Genomic DNA, 25052 nt, shown 5'->3' with positions numbered 1-25052 from the left:
TCTAAGGTGCCACAAGTACTCCTTTTCTTTTTCCCCTAGCTTGTGAGCCAAGACTTGGAGCATTGGGAAAGTCTCCTTTTTGAAGACAGCTGGGGCTTCGCCATATACCTCAGTGGACAGAAATGCGGAGCAACCTCCCTTTAACGGATCATGGTCTGCAGAGTGAAGGAATAAGTAAAAGCAATGTATATATTGCTGGCCTGGTTGTCAGTGGATGGAATATCTGATGCTGATTGTTGAGAAGCTGCCTGTATCCACAGCAAACTGGCACTGCATCCCTGTCTCCCTGCAGTTTACAGTAGCCTGCTGCTGATCAGTATGATATTGCCATCCCAAGGCACCTCCCAGGCAGGATACCGCAGCATGCAAATTCTCTGTCAGCTGAGTGAGGAAGGAGAGGCTCCATCCGCAGCATCACAGGGTTTACTGTGTACCACTGGGGAGCTCCTTGTGGCTCATCTGGGGATTAGCCCTCGACTGGTGTGACGCCCCTCCTTTGTTTGCTCACCCTGTGGTCTCTCTCACTTTCTGTGGACTCGGGTTCCTCCCTCTTCGGGATTCGGCCCTCTGGCCAGGTCACTATAGTTCTCCGCTTCTGGGGTTACAAAGCCCCATTGGACAAACTGTCTCAGCCAGTCTTCTGATCCTCTACCAGCCTGTGCCACTTTCCCAGTGTCTGGCTGGGGATCCCACCCACCCACTACTTCAGGGTCCAGCCCAGGGACCTTATGCCCAGCAACCAGTCTGCTCAAGCTCCGACCTTGTTGCTGTTTCCCTTGGCTCTTTCCTACCTTTCTTCCCTATTGTCTGGCCCACCTCTGCGTTTACCACGGGAGTGTCCTCCACTCCCCAGGGCTACTGCCCCCTCTTGGCTTCTTGCCTGAGTCTGTAGTCCCATGCAGGATTCCTGGGCTTGCTGTCCTCCTAGAACTTCTCCTTGTTACCTTGTCAACTCCCTCCTCTCTAGGGAGTGAGTGCAGAGCTCCTCCCTGAACCCCTCTCCTACCGCCAACTTCCTATCTATAAGCCTATCCCAGCTCCTCCCTGAGCTGGGCTTCATCAGCCACAAGGCCTTACCAGTCCTTGGCTCCCCTCCAAGTGCAATCAGCCTGTTTTAACCTATTCAGACCTTTGTGTGGGGCAGATAGCTCATCACACTCGGGTCTTTCCTTGAGTCTTGCTTTGAGCAGGGGGTTGGACTAGATGACCTCCTGAGGTCCCTTCCAACCCTGAGATTCTATGTGCAAGAACAAATGTTGCTGTTATTGACCATAAAATGATACCTCCCCATATACAATCCAGCTACAACGTGTGACTCCTATCTCAAGTGCATCTGTTGTAATGGGGCATGAGGCTACTTAGTGACACCAAACATGTTGACAGCAAGGGCTTATATGTTCTTGTTCAGAGGTAAGGCGCTTCTATGCGTCTTGTCCCAAGCCCTTGCTTGGAGAACAGAGAATCCTGTTTGGAAGGACGCAAATCAGGATTGTGCGGGAAGGAAGAGTTGCTAATTTCAGACTGTCGCCCATGAGCACTTGCATGTCAGTGACATCCTGCAGTTTAATGTGGGGAAAAATGCATTTTCTAGGAGGAGGCTGTGAGGCAGTGGACCCAGTGTTACAGGAGAACCTTCAATGAAACCCAGTCAATTTCACTTCCTTTTTCCAGTCAGTTTCATTTCCTGGGTCTCCTGCACCAGGGGAATACTGTTGTTTGCGTTGACAAAGCTGTAAGGAATGTGTGAATTTAACAACCCAAGCAGATGATACAGTGGATTTATGGAAAATTTTAATTTAAATAAGCAAATGCCTTTTATGTTACTTTCATGTTATCAACATGAAGTTTAATAGCAGGAGTCAAAGTGGGCCGGCTCATCGGTTTTCAGGAGGTGGCTCTCTTGTGTTCCAAAAATCTAAATTTTCATTTAGAAATAAAAATGCAGCTGAGGTGCTGAGCAGCTGCATCTCCCATTGACTATAGCTGCAAATGAGGGTGCTCAGCACTTCTGAGAATCAGGGCCTAGGTCTCTAGCCCTTGTGGTTGTGGAGATACTCTTCCAAAGAGTGAACCTGTGCAGTGAAGTGTGCCCAAGTTTGCAGACTGCCTGAAACAGTATGTCTGAGAGACGTGTGAACTGCTTTTATTAATCCCGATGAGGCCTAAACTCTGAAGACTAATGACAGCAATTTAAATGCCAGAAATGTTACCCTTTTTCCCTGCTGATCAAAGCACACAAGAAAGGAAAGGGTCAATTATATTACATCCGATGAAGTGAGCTGTAGCTCACGAAAGCTTATGCTCAAATAAATTGGCTAGTCTCTAAGGTGCCACAAGTCCTCCTTTTCTTTTTGCAAATACAGACTAACGCGGCTGCTACTCTGAAACCTGTCATTATATTATGAAGATCAGCACAATATACTGTGATTTGATGTCTTGCTTTGGTTGAGTGGGGAGGAGCTTGGATTGTAAGTGGAGCGTCAGTGAGTGCCACTCCTTTTCCACTTACCCTTAAGCAGCAGATAAGTTGGGGCTCTCTAAACAAACAAAAAGACTTTTTAGCTTTGTCTGTCTATACCTACTGATTAGAGAGCAGAGCTGGGGCCAGGACTTCTTAAGTTTTTAGTCCTGGCTCTGTGTAATGTTTTTCCTGGGTGACCTGTTTTGTCTATTTATATTACACCCCACCCTCACCCCAGTGCCTGTGCTCCACCCCTCTAGGCAGATCATGGCTGTACATAATGCCCATTATGCATGCAGGGACAATCACCCTGGGAGAATGCTGTTGCTGCCATGCTCTTTCCACATACGGCGTCACAGCTTCCAGACATCAATTGGAACATGTACTCCAGCCGTCATTCAAAAACTGAGACGGAAAACTGAGCTCAAACTGCAAAATGTCTGGATTTTTCACTCTGTGAAATATTGTGCAGACTGTGCAGAAATATTTTTCCAGTTTTAATTCCTTTTGGATTTTGGAATCGAAAATGAGACAATCTCTAAGCAATGGCTGCAGATCTCTCCCTCTCCCACACCCCCCATATTGAATAATATGGTCTCAGTTCTCCTTTGTTAAATTGGACCACAGGGTTCTATGCTTCTGTTTTTATTGGTGCGGTTACTTTGTTAACAAGGAAGTTGCTTTAGTGCATGGTGCTTTTATTCTTGTAATCGGGTGGATTCTATTGGAAGTCACTTATCTACCAAAACTGTGCCCCCCCAAACTTGCTCATATTTCAGGGGAGGGAGGAGGGAGTAGCAAAATTTGGAGAAACTAATCAGTGTGGTCCAATGGCCATCAACAATGACCAAGAGATCTAGGTTCTAGTCCCAGTTGTGCCACTGATTTGCTGTGTGATTTAGGCAAGTCAATTAACCCTTGTGCCTCGGGTTTCCTGTGTGAAAAATGAAGTGAAAATGCTCGCTCACCTTGATAACGCACATTGAGATCTGTGAATGGAAAGTGCTAAGAAGTCTTGTGTATTTCACAAAATTTGAGGGCTGCTTTGGAAACAGCTGTGTCACATTGCTGTTCCTATCCAGCGCAGCTCTGCTGATGCACCTCGATCCTGACTTTCAGACCCCTCCTGTTCCAGTCTTGGACCAACATTGATCACTCTAGGTAGTAGCTTTTCTATGCATGTTAGGGCCAAGCACAGAGCAGTAAACTCGTTTTACTTGACACCTAAACGTGCTTTGGAATGCAGGGTCTCCAGAATGAAGGCTGGCCTGCTGTGGTTTTTCTTCAGTGGTTTTTCCTTGGTCTCTTTTTTGGATCTTGTTCAAAATGTTGAGGAAGAAAAGAGAGAAGCTGTCCCCAGGAAGGGTGACTTGAGGCTTGCCATAAAAATGGTGTCTTCCTCCAATACAAGCAGTTCCTCCCAATCACCTTTCAGACTCTCTGCCTCCAGGAGTCACAGACCGTAATTAATGCCCAAGACCATAATTTCTGACTTCCAGGAAGAGCTATCATTTCTTCTTCTTTTAGGTCTTGCATAGACACAACAGGAAATGAGGGATAAAGTGAGCGTGTATTAGGCAACAATATGGAGATCAGTGCTTCTACCAGGATTAACCCTTTAGAGATTGTGTGGTGTGTGAGACAGAGAGAGAATATGCCCGTTTTCTAAGCACTGAAGGCATTGGTTCCTGTGGCAGAACACTTAGCGCTGTTCAGACATTAACCAGTCTGCACACCCCTGAAGGGGAGGTAAATATCGTTTATTCCCATTTTACTAATGGGGAAACTGAGGCAAACAGACATTGAAGGTCCTGATTTTCAGAGATGCTGAGGGCCCACAAGTTCAATGGGGACGGTGGGTGCTCAGCACCTTTTGAGAATCAGGTCTTCAGTGACCTGCCCAGAGTTGCACAGCATGTCAGTGGCAGTGCTGGGAACAGAACCCAGCTTTCCAGATTCCTGCTACTGTGTATAATAATAATTACTACCCCCTAGCTCTGATATAGTGCTTTTCGCCTGTAGGCCGCTAAGCGCTCTTCAAAGGAGGCAAGTTTACGGATGGGAAACTGGGGCACAGAGAGGGGAAGTGACTTGCCACAAGGTCAGCCAGCGAGCCAGGAATAGAACCCACGTGTCCTAGGTCCTAGGCCAGTTTGCTGGCCTCTGAGTCACATTTCCCCTCTGTTACCCACAAGCCCATATCTCCTCCCCTGGGAGCCAAACTGAAACCTTTAATCTGAACGTCAGCTGCTGAGATAAAACAGACTCTGGGTCTGAATCACCGCTGGTGTTGGTTCTGCACAGCCCATACCAGCCTCGTCTGCCAACGTCTAGCTTTATATAGGTACGATTCCAGTCTATGTTTCCAAAAACATCATCTGCATCTTCAGAACTCGGACAGCCCTCTATTTTGTGGTATGGTTTGGTCCTGGGTTTGCTGCGGAAAAAGTCTTCTGTGTTTTCCGTCCTCTGTCTTTTCCTACCTTCTCCTCAGTGGCCTGGCACTGTAGAGGTGCAAAGGGGCTAGTGAATCGCTGTAGCAGGCCCAGGGGAGGTAAATTGGGTTGGGTGCGAGCAGAAGTAGGTCAATTCCCTGGCCTTTTCATGCTGTTAAATAGACTGGGACTTCAGCAGACTGAAGAGGACAGGGTAGGAAATGGGTGTCAGACTGGCGGAGATATTAACAATGCTATAGAAAAGGCAGATGGATGGGAGACCAGTAGGTTGTGTGGATGGGCATTGAAGATACAGTCACCAGAAAGCTAGGTGTCTTGGTCCTGTTCTTCAGTTAATAGAATGGCCCCATGTGGACAGTGCTGGTTACAATATTCTTTACTCAAACTTCACCATAGACAACAAATTAATAGAAGCAACTATAAGAATTCAGCTGGTTATACAGGAGGTACCATGTACACACATAACTTGGGTACCACCTAGACATGGTCTTGCTGCCTCAGGCAAGTGCTCTGTCTAGCCCACTGCCCTGTCTTTATTAGAGGTCAGTGCCCAATGTTTCAGAGAGAGGTGCAAGAAACCCCTCGGTGGACAATAGTGCCTCCCTCCTATTGGTTTCCTCCTAACCCCCATCAATGAATGGCTCTTGCCCTGAAGCATGAAGATTTACATCCCTTGTGTTTTTATTCTCACTAGTACAACTCCATGTTGTCATTACCCATATAAATAGCCAGTCTTTATTCTGAATCGTACTAAGCTATTGTTCTCATTGATGACACAGATAGGACCTGGGGAGTTCTGAGCAGTTCTCATTCTCTCCCATACAGGGTAGTGGGTTACCAGCCAATTCATTACGATAATACTTATCTAGACCTTCCTCTTCCAAGCACTAGCTAGCAAATCCTCACCATGCCCCCATTAGATATTATTACTCTGATTCCCATGGACCCATAGAATCTGTCTCCCTGATGCCAGTACCGGCTTGTCTCTGCAGTGTTACAAGAGTGCAGGGAAAGCTTGTTGCTGCCGACGGCCATGATGTCATCTGCTGCTGCTCAGTGGTCTTTGCCTGGGTTTCTGGAGGATCATCAACCTCTTTCCCTCTCCTTGGATCGCTTCCCTGGAGCACATGGACTCGCTCTGTAAAACAGATGCTGGGAGCAGGGGGAAACGGCGCCATTGGAGGGCTGCTTGCCATGCCTTTGTTTCAGCACTGAGAGCTCCTAGCTCCTCTTCCAGCTGAATAGTGGGCTCTGGCTGCAGGCCCTCAATCAACACATGGAGCAACTTTCCCCTGCTCGCGATGTGCCCGTTGACGTTGGACAGAGGATGCGGACGTTCTTCTCTTGACTGTGGTCCAGTATTTCCTGCGGGTGCGCCCTGGCCTGCCCTGAGCAGTAGGGGATTCCAGCTCCTGCTGTGGGAACAGTTGTCTAAAGCCCCAGCTCGGGTGTTCACTTCAGCATTGCATTTACTGTTTAATTTACATTTACTCTGCTACTGTGTTCACATGCTCCCAAGTGCAATGGGGCCCTGATCTTGGTCGGTCCCTACGCACTACCATAATAAACATGCTAATCAGAGTTGCTCCAAATTGACACCAGTGTAACTCAGAGCAGAATCTGACCAGTTCACTGCAGTTTGGGTACCACAGTTTCTGTTTTGTCTTGTTGTACTGTTTGATGCAACGTACCTCCCATCGTTCTCCTGCATGCAGAGGAATAGAATCAAGACAGGAGGCCTGAAACAAGGCTTTCCCTCTCATGCACTCTTCTGCAGTGCAGAAAATAGGATTTTATAGCAGCACCCCTCTTTTTTAAACACCTTGTTTTTCAAAGCATTCCCTGGGATATCAGCATCCTGTAATACTTCTGCCCACTTTATTGACTAATAAGCCTAGAAATGTCCCTGTAAAATTGATTTCCTTCTCCTTTTCAAAAGAGAGTGAAGTGAAACAGCTGAACCCCAGACTGAGAACAATTATTGCTATCAGACTGCTGCAGGATAATAGCTTCTGTGTTCGGTGGAATATTAGTAGAATTTGGAGTGTGGGTTGGTTGGCTTTTTGTTTTTTCAAGCTCTACAGGGAAGATTGAAAGCAACAGCAGCACAGAAAGCTCTTTAAAAAGTACCTGTGTTTCCTTCTAGTCTCTGATCATGTGGTGGGTACCGCTTAGCTCTGGTTCCTTTACAAGTGTTTTCTCTGCTCCTTCCCGTCTCCCCCAGTCACACACCCGCCCACTGTATCTCTTCTGTCCCCCTTTCCCAGGCTCTGGCGAAGATAAGCCTTTGAACTTTATAACCAATCCAAACACGTCCCCTCCTGCCCGTGCGCCTTAGAAAAGTTTGGCACTGGATCCCAACTTTGCAGCTTGGTCCCATCCTCACTGGTCACCCTCATTCTCATTGATTTCTTAGTTGTCTGAGAAATGGGGTGGGGAAGTGCAGGGGTGTGGGGTTTCTTCCCTATAGGAACTGGATCTAGCTGGCTGAACTGTACCCCTGCATATGGAAACAACTGTGGCTATGAGAAACCTTTTGGGGATTTCCATGTGCGGAGGGGGCTGGATGTGGAATCTGGGAAAGTCACTAACGGGCTGTAAAGTCAGAACTGGAGCCAAGACGTTATGATCTTGGAACGGCCCGCGTGATGGAGCATCTGCTGTACTTATAGCTGTGATCCCAAAATGGAGAGGGATCCATTAATCTACCCTATTTCCCCCCACTGTCAGCTATTCCATTACCTGTTGGCTTCATCCCCTTCCTCAACCTCCTAGAGCCCAGAGGCCACTATAGCAAGGGTACCTCCAGCCCAGGAACTTAGCCACTGTAAGCAGAACCGTGAGGGCCTTTTTTTTCCACTCAGTCTCTTGAAGTGAAGCCAAGGTAACAATAAATGGTCAGAAATATAATTCCCCACCTGCCCCCTGCTCTAATTCATGGTTCATCCCAAACCGAATGGAAGAAACAGGTTGGAATAAAAACCTGAGACTTTCTTCCCCCTCCGGCCCTATACTGGTTTCCAGTTCAAGGCTCAGGCCCTGCAGTTTAGCCAGCGTTCAATAGGAAGGCGCTTGAGAGCTCTGCCTTCGCGGGCTGTGCTATTGTCTGCTTTGGCGTGTGTGGGGGGAGCTGTCTGTAGGGAAGTTCAGGACCGGAATAACTGGGGGCTGGAGGGTGGGATTGAAGTACATGAACAGAGCCGTTGGAGGGAGTTGGTTCCAAGAATAGGATAGCGGGGAGTGCTGCAGCTCAGGAGCAAGGGGCTTCATCAGAGCTGTAGTTGGGAGTGCGGGCGGCAGACCCAAGGCCAGAGGAGCAGGGGGCGTTGCAGGTCTGGATTCTTTGTTACACAGATACACCGTGGAGCCCAGGTAGAGTAAACGTAGAGTCAGTGACTTCTGTTGGCAAGTAGAGTGAGTGTTCTGTATAGTTTCAATGCCTGGTGCCATCACCTATTGCTCTGCCTCGTTGCTGCACCGAGGCTCCTTCCGACTACAAAGCCCGTGTTCCCTTGATCATGTCTTCATCTGCCACGGCGTGAGTTGTGAAATGTTGCCACCCGCCTCTGAATTTGCAGCTCTGACACCGCCTCCAAGAGAACGCACCCCCTCGTTACTGTTCAGCAGCCATATTACTTCAAAGCTCCTGTCCTGCTGGTGACTGCTGGGCCAGCGAGTGAGGTCTAGCTGAGCCAGTCGCGGTTGAGTCGGTGCTTCGGCCCCATTCGCCGGGGGTTTCAAACTCTGCTTTAAACATTGCTGCGAGCTGGGACTTGGCTGCATTACTGTCCCAGCCGGGAAGCCCATCTACGTTTCTTCTAGGGAATTAGAGTGTAAAGCAAACAAGTTTTCTGGGTTAGGATGCTTCCTCTCGTGCATGTGCTTGTAAAACCTGAATTGGCCCGGACGTCAATCATGAAAGTTTGGCAAGGGCCTAGTCCAGGGGATGGCGTAATCGCTTGTGAAAACTAAACCAGCTGAGAGCTATGAAATGTTGCAACCTGGCTGCTGCCCATTGGCAGCTCAGAGCTCTAAGGCCCCTCCATCAGCATTGCAACAGCCGTTTTTAAGTGTGCACAGTACATGCCCTGTGACCAAGCTGACCAGGCTGTTGCAGGTATCTGTATCTATGGAAGGGGTGTATTCTGGGCCAGATCTTGCTCTGGTGTAGGGACAAAGGGGAGACAGCTTTCAGCTGCCCTATTCAGGGGCTTTCTGGGGGCACTGCAGCAAACAGTGCAGGATAGGGAAGTCCCTGGTCTAAATTGCACCTCTGCTTCAATGGCTTTGCAGCTGTTGCCTTCAACTTACCTGTATTACTTAAAACCAACCCCTCTCACACTCCAAAGGCCCCGCAGGAGCACCAAATTGCTGGAGGGCAGATCTGCCCTCCCCGCAACTCCTTCCACTCCCCACACACCCCTCTGGCTGGCCTGCAACATGCTGCTGTTCTGCTCAAAAGTACCTCCTGTGCTGGGGCGGGGGCTCTTGCCAGGTGAGCAGATAGCCCCCAGAGCCGGCTCCTCATATGACCTACAGGATCCTGTACCAATGCTATTTACTAGGGTCCTTATACTGCTGCTAAAGCCCCCTTGCCTCCAGCTTAGCTAAACTGAGCCCTGTGTACTCTAGGGCCCCAGGTCAACCTCAGCAGTTAGTCTTTGGTGGTACAGTTATTTTCTGCAGCTAGAAATGTGACGATTTGTGAGCATGTTATTTTCCAAAGCAAATCCCTCCATGCTATTTTGAATAAAAGGCAGTGTTGGCCATTCCAGTGCTCACAAGCAACCACTGTGCATCCCCCACAATCAGCAGGCACCCCGATAACAGTATTGCCAACTTCAAATGTTCAAAAATCACGAGTCAGGCTCAACTAAAATCATGAGATTGGCTTTCAAATCAGGAGATTATGTACAAATAATAGATTTGGGGTTCTTTTTCTTTGCCTTCTGCTTTTTGACCCTTTAGGGTGCACTGGGGTCACATTTTGAAGCTTTCTCCATAGTCATGAGGGCTAGAAACTTACTTTCTCTTTAAGAATGAAGGCTGACATCATCACATATCCACTTGATTCCAGGAGCTGGGGCTTTAAGGAAAACAATTATCATGAAGCTCATGAAAAAATCATGAGAGATGGCAACACAACTAACAACAAGCCAGTGTGAGTGGCCTAGTACTCATAAGCAACCCTACAATAACAAATTGGGGGGAGGGATAGCTCAGTGGTTTGAGCATTGGCCTGCTAAACCCAGGATTGTGAGTTCAATCCTTGAGGGGGCCATTTGGGATCTGGGGCAAAAATTGGGGATTGGTCCTGCTTTGAGCAGGGGTTGGACTAGATGACCTCCTGAGGTCCCTTCCAACCCTGATATTCTATGATTCTATGAAATCAGGGAAATAAAACTCATTGGGAAACTTGCAGTTTCAGATTTTCACTTTTTAAAAATTATTTCTTCTTTGTAACAATCAGGTTTTAAATAATGGATTTTTAAAAGGACCAGGACCATTTGCCTTTCGTTTGCAAATGACTCAGCCTGGCAATGCAGACTCTTAGCCCCTTGGGCAAGTGTTGCAGCATGGCACTGCATGCCTCAGGCCTGTTCCTCATCTCTCCTCACCACAGATGTTGTTACACCCACTTGCGGGGTAACGGTTACATTGGATGGAGGAACCTAGCACCACTGCCCGTTACCTCCTGTTGAGTAACTCCTTGATCATCTAATACTGCAGGAAGTGTCATTTCCTATGGTATGTGGATTTAGCAGTGGCTGGTGCTCAGATCTTAAAGTGGGGTCTTTTTTTTTAATGCTGTATTTCAAAAGGACTACAGTTGCGTGTCTTAGACCCCAAATTAGCTTGCTGAAAACAGGTATATTTTCAAACCCTAATATTAGCAGAATGCTTTTCATGCTTTAACCTCCATGAGACATGTTCTCTTTGCATTTTAAAATGTCCCTGCAGCAATTATAACCTGCATCCTGCAACACTGGGCTGCTGAACTTTTCGGGGCATCCTCATCTTATGGAGAGGGCCAACTTATAGTATTACCAAGAGCTATGTGGTGGGAGGTCACAAAGCTAGGGCCGGCCCTGGTGCAGGACTCTGCATAGCGGAGTGCCCAGTGATGTCCTTTCAGGCTCGATCCTGTCACCTGTTTTCACATGAGCAGTCCCATTTACTGGGCTTGCATCAAGCCTTGGTATCAGGCTGTTTGGGATTCAGGCTGAATCAACACTGGGGTGTATTTATTCCATGGCATCCAAATCTTGGGAGATTTTGGCCAAAAGAGGCAGAAATCACATCACATCAGGTATGCCTGGGAGATTTTCACATGTCCCGTCTAGAACTGGAAAACAGGCCCCTGACTGTTTGGGATTTTTTTTGCGGGGGGTAGGGGTGGGATTCTAATCTAAACTGTTAACTCTCATTTATCTTCCCTCCCCACCAAAACAGCTGTGGGGATTTGGAATCAAGATTCTGGTTTGAATCCATCTGTAGCAATAACTAAATTTTTAAAGGCCACTTTCAGTCCCAACATAAGCCAGAGCAGCTCCTCTTGACATCACGAGGGGTTACACAGGGTCAGATATGCTGTCTTCCCCCGGGCATTCTCTGCTTCTCTCGCTCTCTTCATCTGCCTTTTGGCCTCCCCTGCCTCTTCTCCCTCTTCCCCTCTTCTGTCCTGGGGTGGGGGTGACTTGAATGTAAGAGGATTGATCTCCTAAACTTCCCCCACTACTCCTGATCGGCTTTCTTCCTTTCCTTCCCAGGCCTGAGCAGGGACGTTGTTGTGTGGCGCAGACTTCCTCCTTTCTCTCCAGGCTCCTGATCAGCTCCATCCTGCTCCCTCTCTCTCTGAGCACTGTCTCTGCCTCCCTACTGCACTGAGCAGGGATCAAAAGGAGGAGGATGAGCAACAATTACCATGTCTCCTAGTGACCAGAGAGTAGACACCCAAGGGAAGCTTTCCCTGCTCCCCATGTTTAATCTTTGTCCCCCAGGCAGGGAGTGAGGCATCCTAGAATCCAAATGAGGGATGGGGAATAGAACTGTGCTCTGGGGTGCCACCATTTACAGCAGGGCAGTTTTTTAAACTGACGGGGCCTGAAGGAGGGTAGCTCATAGCTGCCCTGCATCAATCAGCTGTGGATAAATGCATGAGCTGGATGTTTCTGCTACACCGACCAGCCGTTTAAATGGTTAACCATGTGCATATTTCAATTGTTGCCATTAGGCTCCAGAGTCAACACAGTCTGACATATACAAGGTATCTCTCTCTTCCTTGATAGCCATTGTTTCAGGCTGTCAGCAGACTCAGGCAGACAGCACTGCATGAAGTCACATTTGGAACGTTTTTCACAACTTTAAGGGCTAGACACATCATTATTCTCGTAAATGAAAACTTTTCCTCAGTATCTCCACTTGCCTTGGAAACTAGAATAACACAGCAGACGGGTAGCATCTATCCTGGAGTCTGACACCGGTTTAAACAACCCTCCAGTACAAAACCAGGGTATCTATGTAGTATAGAGAGAAATAAAAACGGAGCAAGAGGCTCTTTAGTTTCAAATACTAGAACAATTTTTTTAAAACAGCAAGTAAGACTTAAAACAGATTTATAACGGTTAAGGATCTTGACAACTTCCCTATTAATTAGCAAGTGACCTGAGTCTGGAAATGTATATCTTAGTCCACGGGTTCTCAAACTGGGGGTCAGGACTCCTCAGGGAGTCACGAGGTTATTACATGGGGGTTCGCGAGCTGTCAGCCTCCGCCCCAAATCCCGCGTCACCTCCAGCATTTATAATAGTTTTAAATATAAAAAAAAGTTTTTAATTTATAAGGGGGGTCATACTCAGAGGCTTGCTGTGTGAAAGGGGTCACCAGTAAAAAAGTTTGAGAACCACTGCCTTAGTCTGTCCCGTTATCGCTGCCTAGCACAAATGCTGTTACACCCTTTTGTCAGATAAAACAGTTGGGATTGCTGTCTGTTACGTCCTGTTGAGTAATTCCCTCATTGATACAGCCCAGTGGGCAGTGGTATTTCTCATGTACACGTGGGTCAAGTTACTCGGCAGTTGCAACTGAAATTGTGAAATGCAATTGCCTTTTACTTGTGGTTTATTATTTTAAAAGGACATGCATGAAATGTTTGTATCCCAAACTTAGGTTTTGTTTATTGGCAGAAATATTCTGAAGATGTATGCATTTTCTTGCATTCCATGTAAATAGTATTTTCTTTGATTTTAAACATGACCCATGAAGTGTTTGCAGTTCAAACATTGCAACAGTTTGCTAATATGGAGAGCCAGAACATGAAACTGACTAGAAGAAACAAAATAAAAGGAATAATGAGTAGGCTTACAGTCCAAATTTAGTGAAATACAGAAAATAAAAACATACAAAAAACCACAACACAGCATTAGTCATGAAAAGTAAATTTGAGAATTTTAGTTCTGAAAACTTTCAGTAATTCAGATGTTACAAAGAACAGGGATAAGGAAATTTGTTACAAATACACTTACTAACCTGACCAGGCTCTTTTAAATCTCAGATAAACAGCAGGGTGTATGTGTGTGAGAGAGATTTTCATGTTTATAAAGCAGTGAGTCTGAACTCAGACTTCTAGGTCTATTCCGTACTCTCTCACTGATTCACTGTGGGCATGTCACTTTTATGGCTTGATTTTCATAAATCCTGAGCACCTATTGCCTCAGTTTCCCTATGTGTTATATGGGACACCAACAATTTAAAAATCACACATCTGTCTGAATTTTATGAATGCCTGCAAGATGTCTAGTACAATGGGGTGCTCATCACACTTTTCCAAGACACCCCAGGGCTTTTATGATGTCATGTATAATGTTATAAAATAATATTTTCTCTGTAGCCTTCCAGAAATGCTCCTTGCATATCTTTAGCGATGAAGTCTTCCCAAAAGCACGCCTGAGCTTTTCTCTCTCCCATTATTGTAGCTGAGTTTTCTGGATACCCTTTGTTAATATTTTTGTGCACTCCTGGATGAGCCATTATTTTGCAATGTCCTAGGGATACTTGCCTAGATATTTGCAATCTTGGATATGCAAGGAGCATTTCTGGAAGGCTATAGAGAAAATATTATTTTATAAATGTATAATGTATTTAACCATCAGTTGGCTCCAGAACTTTCATGTGGTGTGTAGGGCCATATACAGACCTGGATCTGCATTTAGCAATCCCACATGTGGGCAGCAGCAAGAAGCGCTTTGACACCTTTGAGTATGTGATGTGGGACTTGAATCCAGTAAATCCTAACCCAGAGGTGACCACCTTTCGCAAAGCGTCACACCCAGGGTGACAGACAGCTTGGCAAGTGGTGGAAGGGGACAAGTTGCTCTTCCAGTGTAAGAATCTGAATGGGCTTAAATCAAAGGTGACACCAACCCATATTTAACCCAGACACTCCTCCTGGGAGCTCTTTGCTCTCGGTCATAGCATCTGTACCCGAGAGGCAGTAGCGAGGGAAGTAAAATGCTCTGCTTTCTTCTCCCCCACCCTTCTCTCTCTAGCTGCGGAGGATAGGATTCTGGGGACCAGCTGGCACGGGAAGTCAGGCCGAAGTCCACTCCAGGCACTTTACGACAGTGACCAGGTGGGTGAACTTGAAGAGGAAAATGAAGGATCTGAAAGGTGGGGATGGGAAATCTGTGGGGGTTTGGAGGGAATTGACCCGTTATTTAATGACATTTAGTGTGTTCTTAAATTGCAGCCCCACACAGGCTGCTTTGCAGTAACAACCTGACCTTGAGGTGTCAAGGGCAGCGTCTGAAAAAGGTCACAACCTTCTAGATAATTATCAGTGATAAAAAGTACTCCAGACCCCTGCTGCTACTTGTGTCAAGCAGTTTTATTTGCCTTTGGCCTGGCACAGCCAGGCTGAGGTACAGTAATTGAGTATCCAACAATGGTGCTCTAGCTGAGGATTTCAAAGCAAATTCTACAGCACAAAAGATGGGTAAAATCTTCCCCAGCTGAACACATGAATGGCCATGCTGGGTCAGACCAAGGGTCCATCTAGCCCAGTATCCCATCTCTGACAGCATGCAGTGGCAGGTGCATCAGAGGGAATGAACAGGACAGGGTCATTTTGAGTGATCCATCCCCAGTTGTCCAGTCCAACTTCTGGCAGTCGGACACCCCAAGCATGGGGTTGTGTCCCTGACCATCCTGAGATCACCTCTGCCATATTTTTCAAGATAACTGAACAGGGCACCATTGGGCTAGGTGCTGTACAGACAGAACAGAAAGATTGTCCCTGCCTCGAAGAGTCTACAGTCTAAGGCTATGTCTACACTACAGCTTATGTCAGCAGAATTTATATCCCTCAGGGGTGTGAATAAACCATCCCCCTGAGCGACATAAATAACACCGACATAAGCGCCGGTGTGGATAGCCCTATGTCGGTGGGAGAGCTTCTCCTGCCGACGTAGCTTCTGCCACTCGTGGGAGAGCTCTCTCCTGTTGGCACAGGGCATCTTCACCAGATGTGCTGCAGTGGTGCAGCTGCAGCGCTGTACGTGTAGACACGCCCTTAGTAAATCGCAGTCATCTTTGGATTGCGTTGTAGCCATCTCATCTCCACCCAAGCCCTAGTCCCAGCAAGACACTAGCTAAGATGATCAGCTATACCACACCTCTCAGGCGCCGACTTTCCAAAGTGCCGGGGGGTGCTCGACCTCCGGGTCTGCCCCAGGCCCTGCCCCCACTCCACCCCTTCCCCTCAGGCCCCACCCCCGCCCCGCCTCTTCCTGCCCAGTTCCAGCCCTCCCCCGAGCATGCCGTGTCCTCGCTCCTGCCCCTTCTCCCCCCGGGACTCCTGAACACTGCAAAACAGCTGATCGCAGCAGGCGGGAGGAGCGGGAAGGGATGGGGAGGCGCTGCTCCGCATGGCCCGCCAGTGGATGGGAGCTGCTTGGGGGGAGGGAGAACTGATGGGGGGGCTGCCGGTGGGTGCCCAGCACCCACCGTTTTTTCCCTGTGCGTGCTCCAGCCCTGAATTCTTTCACCCTTGTAAAGTGCTTTGAGATCCTCAAGAGCTAGAACAGGCCAAATAAATGCAGGATAACAGCCTTGTCTTGCTTAACGCTATGCCTGTTACAGTCAGAGCATTCTTAAAGGAAGCCCCCACCTGGCCTCCCATTCAGATGGCCAGCATCTCACTGGAAAACAGGCTATGTGCATGCCTTTAAGCGTGTGGCTGGAAGGCCAGACCCACGTATCCTGACGGAAGACGTGCGGACACTAACTGCCATTTCTGAAACCTTGACGGGACCCATTTCCCCAACGATCCCAGAAAACACAGGGCCGCTGTCAACCTCTTCCTCAGCAGGGAAGGGTTAAGCTGAGCTGTCTGACCCAGAGCTCTAGGTCTGCTTCTTGCCCTCTTGGACATGGGCTCTGGGCTCCCAGCCTTCTGAGTGGCTGGCAAGCACATCAGGAGCAGCCGTTGCCAGAGACCAGCTCAGCATTCAGCACATACCTCCCCTTTGGGCTCCTGTCTGAGCACTGTTGACTTTACAGATGGTTCGCAGAGGGGGAGAATGAATGGAGCTCGGTCCTTTCACTGCACAGCCCAGGTTTCCTGGCTGCCGGCAAGGGGAGGGAGAGGACGCATGCAGGCCTGGCTCCTGCAACCAGCACAGAATCCCAGTGGCCCAAGGTAGCAGGGGAGGGAGGGACAGGCTTCTCCACTCTCCCCTGGCTTGGGCGCTCCATTGTCACTCTCAGGGGCTTGGGTGCTTTGAGGTGTTTTCATCTATTGTTAGCAATCCAGGCAAAAGGATTGAGAATGAGGGGACAGTAACCCCCTCATGGGACAGGAGCAGCAGCACAGAGCAGAGAGGGACAGTGTTTTGATGAGGAGGCTGAGGGAAGGCCTCGGGGGGGGGGGGGGGGGGAATCCTGTGGGATCTACCACACCTTCAAAGGTTCCCTGAACTTTTCCACAAATGAGGAGGGCTGGCCACAATTCTCTCCAGAGCCTGACACAGCTACCCATCCATTGACTTTTGGGGGTGTCACGTGGGGGTCAGTGGGGATGCTGTTAGCTACGGCTGACCCAGAAACTGAGGGACCAACTTCTGCATCAGCACTGCTGAGCGGGGATCTGCTGCTCGCTGTGGTGTTTTTCCATTGACCTTCCTTCCCATAATGCCCAGGCAGAGCATTCTGACTGTCAGAGAGGGGCAATGACATGACATTCAGGGGAAATTGACATAATCCTCAGCTGGGGTCTCCACTCAGCCCCCCTGTTTTCTAGGAGAGTCCTGGTTTGCCAGCTACCTAGCCAACAAGCCCCCAACTGGGCCTGTGACTCTACATCACCATGGTACTGGGTTGTGATGGCATGACACCAGCTCACCTCACCAACTCCCAAACATCCCATAAATGCATCGTAATGGTGCAGTCATGCCACTCAGGATATCCTGGGTATCAGCCCCTCCTCACAACCCTGCTCTGGGCCAGAGTTCCAGACTCTACAGGTTATACACTGTCACGTGGCTGACAAACTGCTAGCAGCCATGGAGGGACCAGGGGCCTGGAGGTATCAGAGATCTAGAAAGAACTATCCATTTCATCCTTACCATGTTGATCTCTCAGGTGTGTGTGGGGCAGCCTAAAACTCATCCCGCTGAAATCAAGTTCACCCCCTCAACCACATTGTGCAGCATTATTGTTGAGAATGAACATGGACACAACTCCAGGAAAGGCAGTTAATGGTTCCCATGGCAACTGTAATGAGTCCCTCTTATGCCCATGTAATAGCTTTTATGCCTTCATGTGGCTGCATTACATTTGCTCTGGGGAAATGGTAAATGTGGAATGTCTTGGCTCTGGTGCATTCAAAGCCTCAGACCTACTGCTCCAGGAATGTAGTTGGGGTTTTTAAAAACTGATATTTAATGTCCTTGGCTTTTAAAAAGAAGGAAATGAAGGGAGCCGTTTTGCACAGAGATAAATACAAGACGGGCACTTACTGCATTGGGTAACTGGTGAAATGCAGCTGCATTTCTTTGGTGCTGGGCGTGCACACTTTTAGCCATCCCTCCGTCCCCCATGGTTTTGAGCAAGTACAGAAAAAGCACTTGACTATAGTATGAGATGCTCTGTACTGTTTTCACGCACAGAAATGGCTACAGATTTAAAAAAAACAAAACCAAACTCTGAGCTGAGACCACACAAGAGAAATTTCAAGCCAGAGGGTGATTGTTTTCAGGAAGTTACAGTATCTGAAATCCAGGGCTAAGAATGAAAATGCCTCTTCGGCCGCATCTGTAACACCACGAACAAGATGCTAATGTCGTGACTTCCAAGTAGCCAGCCAGGTACAGTGGGGCAGAACCTCAGTTGGTGTAAATTGTCATAGGAGTCAGTGGAGCTGACCCGCTCAGGATCTGGCCCATTATTTCCCTGCTGGGAGAAAAAAAATGAGTGAATAGCAGACAAAGGATACTTTTATTTCAGTCCTGCTTCAATTTACAATTAGTATGGGTCCTGCTGACTATGGTTTTGAACAGGGATGTTAATGTGGTTTCAGTTGCCTAAATGGTACCCACATAAACATCTACAAAGGTTATGGACCTGCATTGGTGGTGAGCTCTTCCCAGTAAAAGCTTCCTCCTGCACAGTGCAACTTCTAGCAATGAATCTGCGGGTTTCAATGTAGGAGCCTGAATGCAAAGCGTCAACAGGATGGAAGGCTTGTATTGGGTCCCAGGGTCCAAAGTGCTGTGTTTAGAAAGCTCCCAGCTAGCAAAGCAGCCACAGCTTTGCCTGCCCAACCGAAGAAGGATCTTGAAGTGAGCCTTACAGGGACTGGCAGGCTGGCTGGGGGTCCATGCAGGCAGCCTGGGATAAGCAAACAGGCTCCTGGGGGAGAGGGGGTGATGTAACAATGGCGGACAGCTGTCCGGAAGCTTCAGGAGCAAGAATGTAAGGAATGCAAAGGTCTGGCTGCACCTTACCTCATGAGGCGGGAACTCTCTCCATGCGTGGTGAGCTGGGCTGACAGGATAATGATCCCAGTCTTGCTGGCTACTGAAGGAGCATCCAGCCAGAACCTGATTACAGGGATGGAATGATTTTAAGGCAACCTTTTTTTATTATTATTATTCTTGAGTTTTTAAGGTCCACAAATATTGGGAGAAATACCTGGAGACCCGGAAAGAATACAGGGCATGTTTATCAAATGGGAGGGTCATTGTGCAAGCTTTCCCTGCACAATTCTGCCAATGCACTTCCGTCCTGACCTACAGCACCCTCCTAGTCCAGTCCAGGGGTCCCCCCCATCTTAGCTGAAGCACCTCAAGCCTGACTTCCAGTTGCTCCTGTTATTGTAGTCCAGGGTCCCCATCTGGCTCCGCTGCACCTCAGTCCTGGCCTGCAGCATCCTCTGATCTCTCCGTGGGGCACCCGCAGAAGAAAAGGAGCAGTTTGCCAGAGCGCTGTCACACCTGTGCAGGTTGACCCATGAGGTGGCTCGGAGAGCAGGAACAGGAAGGGTGTTCCTTGCATGGGGGTGGCATGGAGAAAGGGGCAGGAGATGGTTGCGGGAGAAAAGAACTAACAGACTCATCTCTGAGGCATTATTGATGAAGAGGAGGAGGGGAGGCAGATGGTGTGATAAGCAACCAGGTCAGAGAAGTAGGCCAGCAAGGAGCTCTGCAGGGCCTTGTAGACAAGGCTGAGCAGTTTAAACTGTAGGGGATGCTCAGAGGGAGGCCAATTCAAATGCCAAGCCATGGGGGTTGTTCCCAGTCCTGTGGAAGATCCATCCCTCTGTGGTTTGGGTGGTGAAAGGTGCAGGAAGAGAGGGGTGTGAAGGGAAACAAAGTGAATCCCAGGCTACAGAAATAGGACAGCGAGCAGCTATTCCCCTGGACAGTGGAGTGCCTGTCTGGAAGATCAGAGTCTGAAGTGGAAGACACCCTCAGCTTGCAACATGGGAGCCATCATCATGGTAAAGTGACAGCTGCACAAAAGCAGGTTTCTTTTAGCAGTGGGAGTGGTAGTTACTTAACTGTCATCATAGTCTGTGAGTTGGTAACACTCTGGGGCCAGCCTGGCAGTTTCCCTTATAGGGCCAGCCCTGAGTGGTATGGAGAAGCCACAGCAGTTGTCTTCTCCCTCTCTGCCAGCATTGATAGGAGCGGGTGGGCAGGAGAGGGAGGGGATCTAGCGTCCTGCCAGTGGCTTTACTTTGAAATCACATGGTTCTAGTGGTTTTAAGACATTGCCGTGAGAGGGGAGCCCCTGCTACAGAGCTCAGAGATCCAAACCTCCCCAGCTCTAGGGTTTACAGACCTAGAGGCTGGCGTGAAGTTGGAGCTGATCTTACCCAAAGTTTTTGGGGTAAGCTGAGATTTCAATCCAGAGACATCTCTGCTCGGCTTTTAGCAAAGCAGTAGAGCTGGTGGGAGAGGAGGCTCCGGGAGGAGAGGAGAGGAGGATTCGAAGACTTGAGGGATGAGAAAGAAAACGTAAATGAAGCGCTCCTGGGCTGAAACCCGAGCCTTCTGCCTGCATCCCACTGCAGAGCGGGGCTGTGTTGGGGGATGTGGCGTCGGAGGAGGAGGAGAGACGTCCCTAGGCTTTGTGCAATGGTGAGGGAAGGCCCCGAATAGGAATCTGAGTCTCCGGTTAATGAACTTGCCCTGCACAGCCCAGCCTGGGGCCACGTGCTGACCTCCACCAAGCCTTGGCTTTGCAGACAGCTCAGGCAGAAAGGGATGCGAAGTGTGGGGAATGGGGGAGGGTGTTTGGCTTGCTGGAGGCATCTCAAGACAGGTGTGATCACAATCATGTCCTGCGGCCGGTGGGACCGCTCCAGTTACAGATGCTGAGCTGGCCTCATGGAAAACGGGGGGGTGGGGTGGTGTTGAGACGACTCGGGGCCATCTGCTTTCCTCGTCTGCTGACCCCAGGAGAATAATGTGAGAGGGGGAGAACTGAGGCCAAGGCAGGTCTAGCCCCCCCACCCCCCCCAGTCTGGGGGAGCTGCGGGTGTTGCCAATCCAAGCTCTGAGGAGCTGCTCAGCAGGCAGCCCAGCAGATGGCTTTAGCAGCAAGGGTGATGCTGTCTGGCTGTGCAAGGACAGCCTCTCATCCCTCTCACGAAACCCAAGGATGTTCTGACCCTACAGGCTCCAGCCTAAGGAGCAGGCAGTGCTGACAAAGCTGGGTGATGCAGGGCTCCTGACTGCCATCCAGAAAGCATGGGACTTGGAAACAGCTCATTCTCCCTCCCAGTTCCCTGCTGCTCTCCACACCTCTCTGAAAACGTGCACTTGAATCTGACTCATGTCCCAGCTGCCAGAACAGCCCCTAACATGAGAGCTGAGCCATGTGTTGGAGACTCACCTTCACCCAGCCTGCCCCCAGCCCTGAGAATATCCCCAGACCCCATCCCACAGAGGCTGCACAGGCAGGCTCCTAAGCAAGGCTGGTGGAAGGGATTGTAGCTTCCTGGTTGAAAACTCCCCTGCCCCCATGTTTCAAGGAGAGATTTCCAAGGACGCGAGTGAGGGTTGTGTGCCCAATTCCCTTTTGACTTTCAATGGACGTCTACCAGGCTGCCCCTTGGGCCTTTGAAAACGCCCCCTCTACGTTCATGGTTTTTCCTCTATGGGTAACTCAGTTCAATTTAATTTTTCCCTAGCCAAAGGGAAGCCAATTCCTTGTATTATGAACCTCCGTCCTGACCCCTTAATCTCTGCTAGCACAAGTGGCCAGTCTATACTTAGTGTGTATGTATTATAGCAATTTTTAAAGTAGAATTTCTCTCTTTGCTCCATTTTTCACAAGCGCGTGCTCTCTCTCTCTCTCTGTATTTGCTTCCACTCTCCTCCTTTTTCCCCATTGGATCTAAGTGTCAAGTGCCTCACAGCAATGAAAGCTCAGAGCTAAGGCAAAAAGTCCACATAAGTGAACTTCACAGCCTACAAGCAGAGCCCAGTGCTGGGGAGGGGAAAGCGTGTTCCACCAGAGCAGAGTGGGAACATGGGCTTCATGCTCTGATTCCCATGTCTGAACTCAGTACGTCTGGCTGGAGCCCAGCTCCATTTTAAGTTCAGTTGGGCAATGACGATTTCCCTCTTGTCTCTCCCCAGTTCGAGCAGTCATCACTGCAGGCCACTCACCAGCAGAGGCGGGACCTGCTGAGCAGCGTTTGCAGTCGCTACACCCGCAAGCGGCGCCTCCTGACGCGCGATGATCTTCGCCACCTGGTGGTGGATGACGTGCATGGGCTGCTCTACTGCTATGTGCCCAAGGTGGCCTGCACCAACTGGAAGCGAGTCATGATGGTTCTGACTGGACAGGGCAAGTACCGGGACCCTCTGGAAATCCCAGCCAATGAGGCCCATGTCTCGTCCAACCTGCGCACCCTCTCCGAGTACAGCACTCCCGAGATCAACCATCGCCTGCGCAACTACCTCAAGTTCATCTTTGTGCGGGAACCCTTCGAGCGCCTGGTCTCGGCCTACCGCAACAAGTTCACCCGCCGCTACAACACGGCCTTCCACAAGCGCTACGGCACCAAGATCATCCGTCGGCACCGGCAGGAGCCCAGCAACCAGGCCCTGGAGCGTGGCGATGATGTGCGCTTCCAGGAGTTCGTCTACTACCTGCTGGACCCGCGCACACAAGTTGAGGAGCCCTTCAACGAGCACTGGGAGCGGGTGCACTCGCTCTGCCACCCCTGCATCATTCACTACGATGTGGTGGGCAAGTACGAGACACTGGCCGAGGACGCCAACTACGTCCTGCAGCTGGTAGGGGCCGATGCCAGTGTTAAGTTCCCCTCTTCCTCCAAGACCACCAGGACCACAGACGACATGACAGCCCAGTTCTTCGAGGACATCAGCCCCTTCTACCAAAGGAGACTCTTTAATTTATACAAAATGGATTACTTGCTCTTCAACTACTCCATCCCGTCATACCTGCGCCTCCGATGAGGGTGGTGGTAGGGGGGCCCTAGAGAACTGGGGACCTCACTCATTCTTAGTTACTCAAGACACCTCCTGCCTTCTCCCCACATGCTTGCTGTTTAGTTAATTCCTTTCCCCTCTGCCTCTCCATTCCCCTTCAAGCACGTGCATCGCGTGCCGACGCCCTCATTGGGACTGACCGTGCAGCGAGAGGCTGCCTTGTTGATTAGCACGCGGAATGCTTGGGCCGAAGCACCCTTAGCCCATTCCAGTGCCTGCGGTAGATTGTTCACAGAAGCAGGCTGCTATTGTTTAAACGGTCAACTTTCGTGTTTCCTTTAGATGCTAAGAGAATTCACTGCGGATCTGAATCTTGGGAAGGCTACTTATCGGGGTAGGCTCCCTTCACGGCCTGTCCCACTAACTGAGTTGTTTGCAGCCTGGTCACGAGGGATCTCAACCTTTGATGGGTATGGGGAGGAGGTCTGTCAGAATTTTGCATAGGATGATGAGAAAAGCAATAATTTGTGTATTGTTTTCTTTGTTCTTCTCCCTTCCCCCAAGCCACCCCCTTTCCCATTGATTGAGGAAGGGGGAATGTGAACCATCGATGTCTTCTTGTGATCTAGTATTTCTCTGTGGCAAAGCCTGTTTTTATTGCTTCTCCCTCATGCTCAGTTGGAATTTTAAATACTTTGTTTTATGTACGTATAGAAAGAGAAGGACAGATTCATAATTGTAAATCGATGAAGCTGCATTGCTTTCAGTGAAACTGCACTGATTGACACCAGCAGAAGATTTGGCCTAGATTGTGTGTGTGTGTGTGTGTGTGTCCTGACCAAATATGGTAATTAAAGACCCCATGACCCTTATGTGTAAGAGTAGGTGTCAACTGCTCTTTGGGTCAGGGACAGTTTTATTTTCCATCTGTTTGGGGTCCCATTGTGTTAGGTGCTGTACAATCTGGTTGCCCTTTAAGGACTACCATAATATAAATGTTCAATAGTATTAATCCTTGTGTCCTGGCCAAATTCCAGTTTGGCTGCTTAAATGTGGCCTACCAAATATTCTTCTTCACCTCCTGCCATGCGGTGTAGCTGTATGCTGTTAAACAGCTGATGCTTCTCACTCCAGAGATGGCCGCATTTCACTGTTGGACCAAACAATTTCCAGGCGTTGTTTGTGTATCAGTTTGTTTGTAAAGCACTTTGGGAGGGGATGCACTATAGAAATGGGAGATACTTATGAAAAGATGAGGCAGATTTCCGGAAAGGGTTGGGGGAAGAGCAAGAGAGAGAGTCTGTGTCTGTGTGTTCGTGTGTGTGAGAACAAAACATAGACATAGACACCTAGTGGAAGGTTGTTGGCTGGCTGGCTGGCTTGGACAATTCATTACTTGAAGAAGAAATAAGAAAACCTAGGATTTTAATATCCAACCAGTCCAGATAGATGGATTTGCTTAGACAAAACAGCACTTCAGTCTTTACTCTGTTAAATTCAGCTTTGGCTCTGCATATAGAGCATCTCCTCTGTAAGTAAACATGCTGATAGCAGAATTACTGTACAGGTGTGTCTGCTGATTCTGTTGTGAATACTTGACTTAGTGCAATACAGTGGCAAGGTTTTTATAAAACTCCATTGTGCTCAGACTTAAGTCTTTGTAAAACAAATGTTTTCACTGAGTATTTTTCAGCTTGTTATTTCTTAACGTCTTTTGCCCTTTGCTTCTGAACTGCTCCTAAAATGCGGAAGTTCTGTCCTTGGTTATCACACTCTGGAAGGCCAAAGTGAAATCCAACTCTGGGAAAATCTCATCAAGTTTGGTAGTTGGGTTTGGATGAGCACTGGAAAAGTTCAGATGATGATCTGGAGTATCGGAACTGCTCTGCCAGACTGGATCTGAGAGCTCATGAAAATGGCCTTTCTTAGGCTATTTTGGCACTTCTCTATCTACCTGAAACCCAGAAGCACAGAAACATATAAAAATATTACAGAATGTGACCAGTGAATTTTGAACTTCTCAGAGGTTTGGATTGAATTTTTGCATGGAGGTTTTGGTGCTCATTGGTCTTACATTACCTGGCCATTTTTTGCCCATGCCTGTTGAAAACCTACCTTGCTCACATTTCTGTGACACAGTGTCATGTTTTTGATAATGGATTGTAGTCA

At 48.7% G+C, this 25052-nt stretch overlaps 1 protein-coding gene across 3 annotated transcripts in view; it reads left to right on the top strand.

Moving 5' to 3' along the window:
- The window catches only part of CHST13 (carbohydrate sulfotransferase 13), a 77651-nt gene that overhangs the window by 41869 nt on the left and 10730 nt on the right, over positions 1-25052 (top strand). The window contains exons 2-3 of one of the 3 annotated variants that reach the window (XM_043551681.1): positions 14466-14548; positions 22065-23714. In XM_043551681.1, coding sequence (XP_043407616.1) covers positions 14466-14548; positions 22065-22910 — 929 coding nt within the window. In that variant the 3' untranslated portion in view covers positions 22911-23714. Of the gene's footprint in view, positions 1-14465; positions 14549-22064; positions 24517-25052 lie in introns of those variants that run through there. The other 2 variants (XM_007059964.4, XM_043551682.1) reach the window with 2 other exon arrangements.

This window comes from Chelonia mydas, chromosome 7 (genome assembly GCF_015237465.2).
Source record: "Chelonia mydas isolate rCheMyd1 chromosome 7, rCheMyd1.pri.v2, whole genome shotgun sequence".
NCBI lineage: Eukaryota > Metazoa > Chordata > Testudines > Cheloniidae > Chelonia > Chelonia mydas.
The sequence above is the reverse complement of the archived record's forward strand: the minus strand, read 5'-3'. Positions and strand labels throughout refer to the sequence as shown.